The sequence below is a fragment of the Orcinus orca genome, chromosome 10 (assembly GCF_937001465.1).
Source record: "Orcinus orca chromosome 10, mOrcOrc1.1, whole genome shotgun sequence".
Taxonomy (NCBI): domain Eukaryota; kingdom Metazoa; phylum Chordata; class Mammalia; order Artiodactyla; family Delphinidae; genus Orcinus; species Orcinus orca.
The window spans coordinates 36,393,057-36,405,687 of NC_064568.1; the positions used below are offsets into that span (position 1 = coordinate 36,393,057).

General features: G+C 50.5%; 1 protein-coding gene across 4 annotated transcripts; it reads right to left on the reverse strand.

Annotated features, from left to right (window-relative positions):
- Positions 1 to 48: 48 nt before the first annotated feature.
- PPM1M (protein phosphatase, Mg2+/Mn2+ dependent 1M) lies at positions 49 to 4,879 on the reverse strand. Of its 4 annotated transcripts, none has more exons than XM_033424527.2 (10): positions 4,562 to 4,879; positions 3,765 to 3,888; positions 3,357 to 3,611; positions 2,788 to 2,900; positions 2,331 to 2,415; positions 2,123 to 2,241; positions 1,895 to 1,958; positions 1,559 to 1,666; positions 1,298 to 1,446; positions 49 to 496 (listed from the first exon to the last, which is right to left on the reverse strand). In XM_033424527.2, exons 1-10 carry the CDS (start codon positions 4,783 to 4,785, stop codon positions 478 to 480), a joined length of 1,260 nt encoding a protein of 419 aa, XP_033280418.1. In that variant the 5' UTR covers positions 4,786 to 4,879; the 3' UTR covers positions 49 to 477. The 4 variants fall into 4 exon arrangements, with proteins under 4 accessions (XP_033280418.1, XP_004267933.1, XP_033280417.1 ...); XM_004267885.3 differs by having other exon boundaries at positions 49 to 951; positions 4,562 to 4,875; XM_033424526.2 differs by lacking the exon at positions 1,559 to 1,666 and having other exon boundaries at positions 49 to 951; positions 4,562 to 4,878.
- Between the last annotated feature and the right edge of the window lie 7,752 nt (positions 4,880 to 12,631).

A 12,631-nucleotide genomic window follows, 5' to 3' on the forward strand; every position in this document is an offset into this window, starting at 1 on the left:
AGGTATACTGTAATGTCAAGCTATACAGCAATTCACGATTCACAAGGGTTCTTCTGCACACAAACATTTAATAGGAAGGTGATGGGGAACAACAAAACGGTGTTGTTGAGGCATCAGCCTAGGGCAGGGCTGGAGCCAGAGAGGAGCAATCGGGAGACTGGGCTAGAGGCAGCAGCAGTAATCGGGGCATTCACTACTCAGCCAACTCTGGGGCTCCTTCTTGGCCCTTAGTTCTCCCCCAACTTTAGCCCCTGGGCCTGTGCCTCTCCTCCAGCACAGAGGGGAGCAGGGTAGGACCTGAACTGGTCTCTCTCCAAGGGCTGCTTCAAGATGGCTGTTTAGCAGATACGAGGCTTCCCATAAGACACTGCATGGGCTTTGGGGGGTTGTTTGAGTAGACAATCTAACATTCATGCATTAGAGACCTGGATCCAAGCACAGGCTGTCTGCCCTTCCTGGCATCCTTGGACAATGCCCTTAGTCCAGCTGTCCCCATCTGGGAATAATATAGTGGGCTGTTAAGGATCCTATCTGAGGAGGCTTACATGGATTCCTAAGTTGTAAAGTGACTCTGCCAGACATTATTGATATTAGCGCTCTTTCCCTGCCTGCCAAAGGGGGACCTGGGGAGCTGGACTCCCTGCGTTCTTCCAGTTCTGACTACCTTGTAGAAATGCTTCCCTTGAAGTGGGTTGGGGGGTCAGGGCTGGGTCTGGGGGTGGGGCAGGCAGACCTGCTGTTGACCATGGTGGACGCTCACAATGCACCTGGCCCGTAAGTGGTTCTGGGATGTGATGTTTGAATCCTCAGTGGCTGCTGCGCCCTTGGCCCTGGTTGTGCAAGGGAATCACGAACACAGAGACGTCGTCGTAGGACACCTGCCCTTCCTGTGTGGGACTGTCGTCCTTCCCCTGTGTGCTGTGTATCAGCATTTGGGCCAGCTCCGAGAACCTGTGGGGACCATCCTGCAGATGTACTTCGGGGCCAGAGCAAAGAGGCAAGGCCAGCCCTCAGGGAGAACTTGCACAGTGCTGAACACTGAGGACCCAAGCAATGCAGTCTAACTGTGGGGCCAAGCAAGCCACAAGCCTGGGAAGGCCACAGGTTGGACCATGGGTGTCTGGACTCAAGAGATTTTGGGGACCCACAGTCACCCCCAGGAAGCTTGAGATAGCTCTAGTCCTGGCCAACTGTTCTTAGCCGGACTCATCTGCAGTGTTGTCTTCTCAGCCATGACTTCTTGGTGTTTCTGCTGGCACCAACTCAGGCCCAGGCAGATCCCCAGCAGCTATAGTACCTGTGTGGGTCCTCTCGGTTGCCAGGGAGGAAGCTCCGCACCAGCCGTGCCACCTGCTCACTGGACAGGACATCCCAGAGCCCATCAGTCGCCATGACAACTACATCCTCTTCCTGCGGCTCCAGCTGGTCCATATCCAGCACAGTCACCTGCAAGTTAAGCCTAAGGTTTCCTCACTGGCTCCCTTCCCAGCTCCAGCCAACCTTGCGTAGTCTGCCTTTCTGGGCAGATAGAAGCTGGTGTAGGCTATTGCCCCCTCACCTGTGGGACAGAGAGCAAGAAGGGCTTGAGCTGAATATTTGTGTCCAGGACTTTGAGCTGATGGTCTCCTAGGCCCCGGGAGACAGCCAGTGTTCCCAGTAACCGAGCCTGGAGACAAGGGAGGTATGAGGTGACAGCAAACAGCCCCAGCAAATGTACAAGTAAAGCACACAAGAGGTGGACTGTGGCCCTGGGCGCCTGGGCTGAGGGAGAAACACCCTCTGACCTCGGAGCAGTACCTAGGACCCCAGCTAAAGCTCCCCACAAGGGACAAAGGAGCTCCCACCTCTACAGGGGGCAATTTAAGAGAGATTCTTGGAGGCGCCATTCACTGACCTGCCTACCCTGTCCATGAATCAGTGGGTACTTGAGATCCGACTGCTCCACGCACTTGTAGCTCCTACCAGGAGCAAACCCAGTATCAACCCAGGCCCTACTTACCACCTCACCACCCCCAACACAGGGCCCACCCTGCCCAGGTAGAAGGGGACTGCCCCAGGCCACACATCTGAGCCTGGACCCCAGGGCTCTCCCCACTGTGTCCCCCAACCCCACCTCGCTCACCAGCCGCTCATGTGGTGATCCCTGAACAAAACCTTCTGCCCCAAGTCATCCCCCTTCAGTCGCCGAGGGAACTCCAGTCTGGTGAACTCACCAGCCAGAAGCTCAGGGTAGAGAAAGGCCTGGAATAGGGAGGCCATGCTCAGATCAGGCTCCCTCTGGTGGCCCAGGAGTTGGGGCTGCACAGCCTCCCTCTGCCAAGGGCACCTACCAGCTGCTGGAGCCGCTGCCGCTCAGTCTCCGGGGTGAACTCAGAGCTCAGGGGCCGTACCTCATCCCTCCGCACCAAGATGGCCCTGGATGAGGTTTTAGAGGAGAGAGAAGTCTGTGGGGCAGCCTCCATCCTTACCCATAGCCTCCCTCCTGCCGGCCCCTTCTCCAACCACCAGGGGCCAGTTCTGCCCATAACAATCCCTTGCTCAAAGGCCCCCATGACTGCCTAAGGCCTGCAGGGTAAAGCCGCAGTCATCTGGCCTGGCCCCTGAGGTCTCTGCCCTCCCTGGCATCTGCTGTCCGCCCTCACACTCAACACATGCTAAGTACACATGCTAAGTACACAATTCAGCCAATCTTCCCCAATTCTGTCTCGACTTCCCCCTTTCACTGTCCCCACTGCCTCTGCTGCCTGTCTGCCCACCCCACCCTACCCACCCTCCGGGCTCACTCACCTGCTATCCCCAGCATTGGCCACATACAGCTTTCCTTGCAGGGTCACAGCCACCAGGGCTGTGCAGCCACCCACCTGGCCTGAGGCCTCCAGCTCTCGCCCAATCACCTCATCCTGGAGCAAACCAAGGCTACTTTAGCTGCTGCTTGTACTGCCAGCATACCACTGTCCCCAACCCTCACCCTACAGTTTACTTCCCCACTAGCAAGCAGTGGCAGTCCCAGCGCAAAGTCTAGCTATGACTCCAAGATCCCTGTGGTCAGGAGATCTAGACGTATCCCTTTGGAGGTAGAGAAGTCCTATTCAAAACAGTGAGGAAGGGAAACCAAGGACCAACAGGGTGTGCAACAAGATGATACAGGTAAAAACACCTAGCATATAGTAGGCGCTGGATAAATGGGTGGGGTTATGATAACTGTTTAGTAACCAACTAACCAACCCAATCTTGTCCTCCCAATCCAAAGATCCAGGGTGATCACCATCATGTGCAGGGACACCCCACAACCCAGAGTCCCTCAGGTCCCTGAGGGTAACACCTGCCCTCCTTTCCCAGCCAAAGGTCACACTCACACACTCCTGGAAGGCACTCTCCAGAGCCCCGACCACCAAGTCTTCTGCCCTAATGCCCTTTTCTTCCACAAACTGGGGGTCACTAGGGCGGATGCAGTGGCCACTGAGGTGCATGGGGGGCTGAGTGGCCACCATGCCCTCTACCACGGCCTCCAGCTGCCGGCGTAGGCAGGAGTGCAGGGTGTTGGCAGCCAGGATAGCTGCAGCTGGACCACCGTGACCATCAAACAGTGCCCAGTAATGACCTGTCAGGAACTGCACAGGAAGGGCTTGGCGTCAGGCTCTGCCTGGCCTCCCCAGTTGTCCCCTGGCTGAATGTAGGGCACTAGGGCAAGAACCTCAGTCTACAGTCCTGGCCCCAGTCTTGGCCCCAGCCTGTAAAAGGGGCTCAGGCCCAGCTGCACTCACCTCCTCTGGGCACAAGGTCAGCCATTCCTGGTCCTCTTCAACCCCAAACTCAAATCTCCGGATGCACAGCTTCCCACAGGCCGCCTGATCCTCATTGAATTCAGATTTCTCTGCATTGATGATCCTGAGGCCAGGAAGTGATCAGTGACCCTTTAGGGACACACCTATGCCCCCATGGGCACAGAGAACATATTTGGAACACAGAGAGGAACCCTCCCTCGAGTAACAGCCCCCATGCTGTCCCTGACACACACCTGGACAAACAAATGCTGGAAATTTGCTAACTTCAGTAACCTCACAGCTAAAGCAAAACTCAGGGCCCAGCCCATCTGGAGCTTACCTGCTGACCTGGGCCGGGAGGTAAGGGCAAGTCTGCCTGCGGAGGTGTGGGGCTTCCTTGCCTACCCCCTGTCCCACCTCAGCCAGAATCCCTGTCCAATGCTGCACAGGCCATAACCCAGGGTGAGATGTGTGTGCGGGGGGAGGGGGGGGTCTCCAAAGCCCAGAACGCTGGAATTCTACCTAGTATCCCTACCTCTTTTGAAAGCCCCAGGGGGGCAGGTCCTTCCCGACCTGAGGTGGAATAGGGGAGGTTGTCAAGAGTGCGAAAGTGCCGACAAGAGGGAGATATCCACAAGGTTGGGGAGGCGGGATCCCTCACTCAGCTTGGCCTGTTTTCTCGGTCAGCACGGGACCCCAGGCAGGATCACAGGGTGGGGGTCGGGGCCTCAGGATTGAAAGTCGCAGGGAGCGGGGAGTGTCGGGGGCAGGGGGGCCGCTCGGGGCCGGGCACTCACTCGGCGTAGCCTGCGTTCCAGGGCAGCGCGCGGCCCCGCACCGGGCTGCGCACTGGCCGGGCGTCCGGGCGGCACGAGGCGTCGGCGGTGCCGGGGCTGGAGCCTGAGCCGCGCAGGAAGCGGGGCCGCCGGTAGGGCACGGGGCTGGCGCGGGGCCGGGGCGGCCGCGGCGCGGGGAGCGGACCCCCCGGCAGGAAGCGGCGCCGGAACCAGTTGGCGGACATGGCGCAGCGGCCCGGGGCTGCCCGCGGGGCGCCGGGCAGAAGGCTGGGCCGACGGCACCGCCCGCCCGACCCGGGAGGAGGAAGCGGGCCGGGGCGGGGCGGGGCCGGCTGGGCGGTGACGCCCCCAAACCCCAACCTCCCGCCGCCCCGGAGTCTGTGGGCGGCCTGGGTGCCATCCGGCTCCTCAAGCCTCCTAATCAGCCAACGCTGTTATCAACCCCACTTTACAGGCAAGAACACTGAGGCCTAGATAGACGAAGACGCTGGCCCGGCTCACACAGGAACCTGAGCAGGCTGACATTCACCCACACGTAAGGGGCACGAGTCTTTGAGAGGGAAAAGTCCCTCCTCCCTACCCAGGGAGGCTGTAGGGGTCGATGAGAGCACACCTGGGCCTCTGGGCTGGATCAGTGTCCATGGCAGAGCCTCAGGCCTCTTCTTGCTGGGCCCGGACGTTACGCAAGGGCAAGATGGGAACAAGATGTCCTTGGAGGTGTCAGACTGACACATTGAGTAAGAGTCTCAGAGCACAGTGTTCCCTCAGGAGACCTCCATGCCTCACCCACTCGGCCTGGCACCCTCCACTCCCAGATGGGGCTTGGTGGTCACCCTGGCCTTCCTTATCCTGAGAAGCAGCTCCCGCCCTCAAGGCCAGTCTCCTAAACAGCTGCCCCTCCAATCAAGATGTCCTCTCTAGACAGACAGCAGGGGCCTCACTAGAGTGCAAGTGACTGATGGACAAAAGGAATCCATGGTCCCCAAAAGACTCCAACTGGTCAGAGTTCAGACTTGCGCCTAAGGGAAGTGAAAGACTTTCATCTGGGTTGGAGGCAAGATGTTGCAGCCTCTTAACTCCTGGTTACCTACCACCACTGGGTCAGCGGGGTCAGCAGCATGTTAACAGAGTGCTTTGTCACCCTCTGTCACTGAAGCCCAACTCCCTATGCAGGACTGTTATTTCCATCTCATAACGAGGGGGACTCTGAGGCCCACAGAGGGGAAGTGTCCTGACACCCAGGGCTGTGCTGTTTCCATTATGACAGTGCAGCTGACTCAGAACCCCCAGAGGGTATTTCTCTTCCCCTTCCCTCCTCCAGGAAGGCAGGCTTGACAACTCAAAGCCCCCGAGGCCCCACAGCCCAGGGCCCAGGGAGGGCTGCAGGAGGAGTCCCTACCTTCGCCTCCACACCCAAGCCCAGCATATGCTCACTAGGCCTTACTTCCTCCAGGAGGCCAGCCTTGCCCCATTGGGAGTTCCCTCCACCCAAGGAAGAAGGTTCCTGGGGCAGGGAGCTGTGCCCAACAGCCCCTCCCTCAAATGACTCAGTTCCAGGGTAGCCTGGGAGCTAATTTACTGACCCCACCATGTGTGTCAGGCCCCAAGCACTAGGCACAGGAGTACAGTACTAATGGAAATGAGCTCCCCTGCAGTGATGGTGGAAGTCCTGGTGGATGGTGCTTGATCCAGCTGGCAAGGGGGAGGGGGAGAAGTCAGAGAAAGCTTTCCAAAGGACACCTGAGCTACAACCTGTCATCAGGACAGAAATGGACCAGGGACCCAGAGAGGGGCAAACCCAATTCTATCAGTGGGGTAAACTCCTCATCCCACCAGCCAATGGCTCAGAAGCTGTTAAAGTCTAAAACTAGAGGAAACAATGCAAACACAGTTTATTCCCCAAACTCACCATCTTGGACTCCCCTGGGTAGATGAAGATCTTGTCCTCTAGGTGTATTCAGAGAAGCTCCTGGCAGCCAGGTGTCACAGGTGGTCTGTTGCCCAGCTTAACTATTTTAAGTTTTCAGAGCCATGTGGAGCTCTATGGCAATCCCATCCTCCCTGTTCCAAGCTGACCTAAGTGTTCCTCCAGTGCTACCAAGGCTCCTCTGGCTCCCTAGGCTCCTGGGAGCCTCTGCTCTTGCCTGGATCCCAAGCCTGACTCTCTTGGTTTACTCTGTCATTTTGCTGAAGCACATCCTCTAACAACTTTCCAAGAAAGGATGACTGGGTCCCGGTAATTTTCTGGGTCCTTGCAATTCTGAAAGGGTTTGTATTCTGCCTTTTTTTGTTGTTTTTGTTTTTTGTTTTTTGTGGTATGCGGGCTTCTCACTGTTGTGGCCTCTCCTGTTGCAGAGCACAGGCTCCAGACATGCAGGCTCAGCAGCCATGGCTCACGGGCCTAGCTGCTCCTCGGCATGTGGGATCTTCCCAGACCAGGGCATGAACCCTTGTCCCCTGCATCGGCAGGCAGACTCTCAACCACTGCGCCAACCAGGGAAGCCCTGCCTTTGCTTTTGATTGATATTTTGGCTCAGAATTCTTTCTGACTGCTCTGTTCATTGTTTTTTGGCTGTTGCTGCTGCTGAAATCCAGTGCCCCTGTCATTTCCAGGCCTTTGGATTGGCTTCTGTTTACCTTTTTTTCTCTCCAGAAGCCTCCAGGCTCTTCTGTCTCCAGTGCCTGAAGTTGTAGGTGAGGTTCCTTGGGGTGGGTCTGTCTTCATTTCTGGGTAGAGTCCTCCCTGGAGGCCATGCAACTCCTCACTTTCCAGTTATACCCTTATCCTGACACCCTTCTCTCAACTGCTCGAAGGAACCCAAGCCTGCCCCCTCCTGGCCGGAGACCTTGCCTCAGCTAACTCAGTCAGCATGTGAGGGATGGAGGCGGGGGAAGGAGCAAGCTTAGAAAAAGGAAAAAGATTTTTATGTTACGTTTTTTTCATGCACCGTGAAAATAGCTTTTGTTGAGTCCCATATCTGTTCTTGACAAGATTTATTTTAGATTTAATTCAAAAAATTTAATACATTTCACTATGGCTCAAACAGTTCCTCCCTCTGAAGACAACCAATATTACTAGTTTCTTGTGGATCCTTCCAGAGATGTCAGGGGTATTCTGTGCAAGTTCAAGCAAAAAAACAAAAACAAAAACAGAAACATGTAAGACCAGAAATAACATGTGCTGGCAAAAGAATGTGGAGAAAAGGGAACTGTTGTGTATTGTTGCGGGGATGTAAATTGGTGTAGCCACTATAGAAAACAGTATGGAGTTTCCTCAAAAAGTTAAAAATAGAACTACTATATGATCCAGCAATTCCACTTCTTGATATTTATCTGAAGAAAGCAAAATCACTACCTCAAAGATATCTGCCTCCACCATGTTTACTGCAGCATTATTTACAATAGCCAAGACATGGAAACAACCTGTGTGTCCATCAATGAATAAATGGGTAAAGAAAGTTTATATATGTGTGTGTGTGTATATATATATATATAAAATATAGAATCTATATATTATATAGAATATATTTATTATATATTCTATACACTATATAGAATACATGTTTAATTTATTATATATATTCTATATATTTTATATTTTCAGCCATAAAAAAAGAAATTCGGCCATTTGTAACAATGTGGATGGACCTTGAGGGCATTATGCCAAGTGAAATAAGTCAGAGAAAGAAAAATACTGCTTGATTTCTCTTATACGTGGAATCTACGAAACAAAAAACAAAACCCGAACTCATAGATACAGAGAATAGATTCGTGGTTGCCAGAGGTGGCGGGGCAGGAGGTGGTGGGAGGTGGAGGCAAAATGAATGAAGGGGGTCAAAAGGTACAAACTTCCAGTTATAAGATACGTAAGTCCTGGAGATGTACTGTACAGCATGATGACTATAGTTAACAATACTGTATTGTAGGGCTTCCCTGGTGGCGCAGTGGTTAGTAATCCACCTGCCAATGCAGGGGACATGGGTTCGAGCCCTGGTCCGGGGAGATCCCACATGCTGCGGAGCAACTAAGCCCGTGCACCACAACTACTGAGCCTGCACTCTAGAGCCCGCGAGCCACAACTACTGAGCCCATGCTCCACAAGAGAAGCCACTGCAATGAGAAGCCTGCGCACTGCAACAAAGAGTAGCCCCTGCTCGCCACAACCAGAGAAAAGCCCGCGTGCAGCAACAAAGACCCAATGCAGCTAAAAAAAAAAAAAAAAAAAAAAAACTGCATTGTATATTTGAAAGCTGCTAAGAGAATAGATCTTAAAAGTTATCACAAGGAAAAAAACTTGTAACTCTGTGGTGATGGATATTAACTAAACTTATTGTGGTAATCCTTTCACAATATATACATATATCAAATCATGTTGTACACCTTGGACTAATACAATGTTCTATGCCAATTATATCTCACTTTAAATAAATGGATAAATAAAAATTATATAGATATATATGTTAAATCTTTCCTCTTCCCCTCCTTTTCTTTACCCAAATGATAGCATACTCTACACTGTATACTGCACCTGAAGTTTTCACATAAGATACCTCTATCTTTTTGTATCAGTCCTTGAAGAGCTGCCTTGTTCCTTGTGAGGGCTGCAGAGCAGTCTCTGCAAATATGCAGACTTTATGTAGCTAGCCCCCCAATGATGAACATTTAGATTGTTTTCAATTTTTTGCGTGGGCATATAATTTTTTGTGTGGGCATATTAGTAGGATCAGCCTAGTAATGGAACTGTTGTGTCAAAGGCATTCATTGTTCATAGCAACACTATTCATAATAGTCAAAAGATGGAAACGGGCTTCCCTGGTGGCACAGTGGTTGAGAGTCCGCCTGCCGATGCAGGGTACACGGGTTCGTGCCCCGGTCCGGGAAGATCCCACATGCTGCAGAGCGGCTGGGCCCGTGAGCCATGGCTGCTGAGCCTGCGCATCTGGAGCCTGTGCTCCGCAACGGGAGAGGCCACAACAGTGAGAGGCCCGCAAACCGCAAAAAAAAAAAAAAAAAAGATGGAAACAACCCAAATATCCATCAACTGGATGAATGGATAAACAAATTGTAGCATATATGCACAATGGAATACTATTCAGCCATAAAAAGGAATGGAATGCTGATACATGCTACAAGGTAGATGAACCTCCAAAACGTTATATTAAGAAGCCATATGCAGGACTCTCCTGGTAGTCCAGTGGCTAAGACTCCATGCTGTAAATGCAGGGGGCCCAGGTTCGATCCCTGGCGAGGGAACTAGATTCCAGATGCTGCAACTGAGAGTTCACATGCTGCAACTAAGACCTGGTGCAGCCAAATAAATAAATAAATATTAAAAAAAAGAAGCCATACACAAAAGGTCACATATTCTAAGCTTCCATTCATATTAAATATCCAAAATAAGTAAATCCATAGAAAAAGAAGAGTAGCCCCTGCTCGCCTCAACTAGAGAAAGCCCACGTGCAGCAACAAAGACCCAATTCAGCCAAAAATAAATAAATAAATAATTTTTTTAAAAAAGAATGTTTTGGAACTAGACAGAGGTGGTGGTTGTACAACATAGTGAATGAACTGAATTGTTCACTTTAAAATGGTTAATTTTATGTTATGTGAATTTCACCTCAATTTAAAAGGGGGGAGGGAATACACATTAATAATTTTGTAGATATTGTCCTACATGAAGTTTGCACCAGTCTATTTCCCCATCCTTTGACCATTGCAATTTTTTATTAAAGTTTTGTTTGTTTTTCTTTTTTTTTTTTGCGGTACGCGGGCTTCTCACTGATGTGTCCTTTCCCGTTGCAGAGCACAGGCTCCGGACGCGCAGTCCCAGCGGCCATGGCTCACGGACCTATCCGCTCCGCGGCATGTGGGATCTTCCCGGATCAGGGCACGAACCCGTGTCCCCTGCATCGGCAGGCAGACTCTCAACCACTGCGCCACCAGGGAAGCCCATTATTAAAGTTTTTAATCTTTACCTATAAGTAAAAAATATGCAAGTTTAGTTTGATTTCCATTTATCTTCTTTAAAATGAATTAATTATTTTTTATTTATTTATTTATTTTTGGCTGCGTTGGGTCTTCGTTGCTGTGCGTGGGCTTTCTCTAGTTGAGGCGAGTGGGGGCTACTCTTCGTTGCCACATGCAGGCTTCTCATTGCAGTAGCCTCTCCTGTTGTGGAGCACAGGCTCTAGGCAGGTGGGCCTCAGCAGCTGTGGTATGTGGGCCCAGCAGCTGTGGCTCGTGGGCTTTAGAGCACAGGCTCAGCAGTTGTGGTGCATGGGCTTAGTTGCTCTGAGGCATGTAGGATCTTCCCGGACCAGGGCTCGAATACATGTCCCCTGCATTGTCAGGAGGATTCTTAACCACTGTGCCACCATGGAAGTCTCTGATTTACATTTATCTTAATAGGAGAGGATAACCAACTTTTCACAGGTTTGAGAGACATTATTTGTAGTTCCTTTTCTGTAGATGGTCTTTTTGTATCTTGTGCCCAGTTTTCTACTGGGCCATTGGTCTTTTTCTTATTGATTTATGAGAGCTCTTTATATATTAGGGAAATCAGCTCTTTATTTTGAAATTACTTGCAAGTACATTGTTTGTAGCCAGTTACAGTTTTATGTTTGTGTTTTGGTTTTGATCGTGGGTTTTTCCACATAGACTTTTTTTTTTTTACATCTTTATTGGAGTATAATTGCTTTACAATGGTGTGTTAGTTTCTGCTTCATAACAGAGTGAATCAGTTATACATATACATATGTTCCCATATCTTTTCCCTCTTGCGTCTCCCTCCCTCCCACCCTCCCTATCCCACCCCTCCAGGTGGTCACAAAGCACCGAGCTGATCTCCCTGTGCTATGTGGCTGCTTCCCACTAGCTATCTACCTTACATTTGGTAGTGTATATATGTCCATGCCTCTCTCTCGCTTTGTCACAGCTTACCCTTCCCCCTCCCCATATCCTCAAGTACATTCTCTAGTAGGTCTGTGTCTTTATTCCTGTCTTACCCCTAGGTTCTTCATGACATTTTTTTTCTTAAATTCCATATATATGTGTTAGCATATGGTATTTGTTTTTCTCTTTCTGACTTACTTCACTCTGTATGACAGACTCTAGGTCTATCCACCTCATTACAAATAGCTCAATTTTGTTTCTTTTTATGGCTGAGTAATACACATATGCAATGGAATATTACTCCACATAGACTTTTTATTTTTAATGTAAATAAATGTTTTTTTCTCTTATGGTTTCTGGGTTTGGTGACATACTCAGAAGGACTTCTCTACTCTAAGATTTTACAAACTTCTCCCTTTGTTTCTTCAGTATTTTTATAGTTCACTTAAAAAAAACATTTAAATATTTGATCCACCTGAAAAAAAAATATGTATGTTTCAATAATTTCAATGGCTGACTCTTTGTTGAGAAACATCAGCAAGAAAGGAGCAACCAACCTGCTCCTGGACACTCTGATCATCCCTAGACTCATTTGAGGAGCTGTGTGCAGCTTTCTCATCTTTCTGCCTGAAACCAGATCTCAGCCAGAGATGCAGTCTGTTTGGATATTCCACTGGTCCTTAGGCTCCTCGCTTGCATCCTAGGCTCTGAAACTGCGCAGGACTGGGCCCCAATCCCAGTCTCCCAGGAAGTTCCTTTCTCTGGTTAAACCCTCATCACTCAGGTGTGACACAGTGATGGAGGCGATGAGGGCCACTGCCCAGCAGGATTTCTCATCCTTTGTTCCAATTTGAGTAAAGGAAACTAAGGTTCTTGGGGACACTCACTACCTTGTGACTTTGATCAAATCACTTTCTCTCTCCAAACCTCATATTCTTCATCTGTAAGGAGACAATAACACCTACCCTGTAGGGCTGTCATGAGGATTAAGTAAAGGTGCCCAGTCATAGTTAGTGTGCAACACAAAGACTCATAGTTCATTCAGACACTTTTTTTATTTGGCAAATATTATTGAGCACCTACTAATCCTGGGCACTGTTCTAGGTGTTGGGGATAGAGCAGGGGCAAAAATTTAATGACTGGTGGGGGGAAAGACAATAAACAAATAAGCAAGTAAAT

Coding starts and splice junctions, on each gene's coding strand:
- PPM1M (XM_004267885.3), bottom strand. CDS start 4,785: ATGTCCGCCAACTGGTTCCGGCGCCGCTTCCTGCCGGGGGGTCCGCTC. Junction 3,612..3,764: donor TGACCTTGTGCCCAGAGGAG/GTGAGTGCAGCT, acceptor CTTCCTGTGCAG/TTCCTGACAGGTCATTACTG. Junction 1,447..1,558: donor TCTTGCTCTCTGTCCCACAG/GTGAGGGGGCAA, acceptor CTTAACTTGCAG/GTGACTGTGCTGGATATGGA.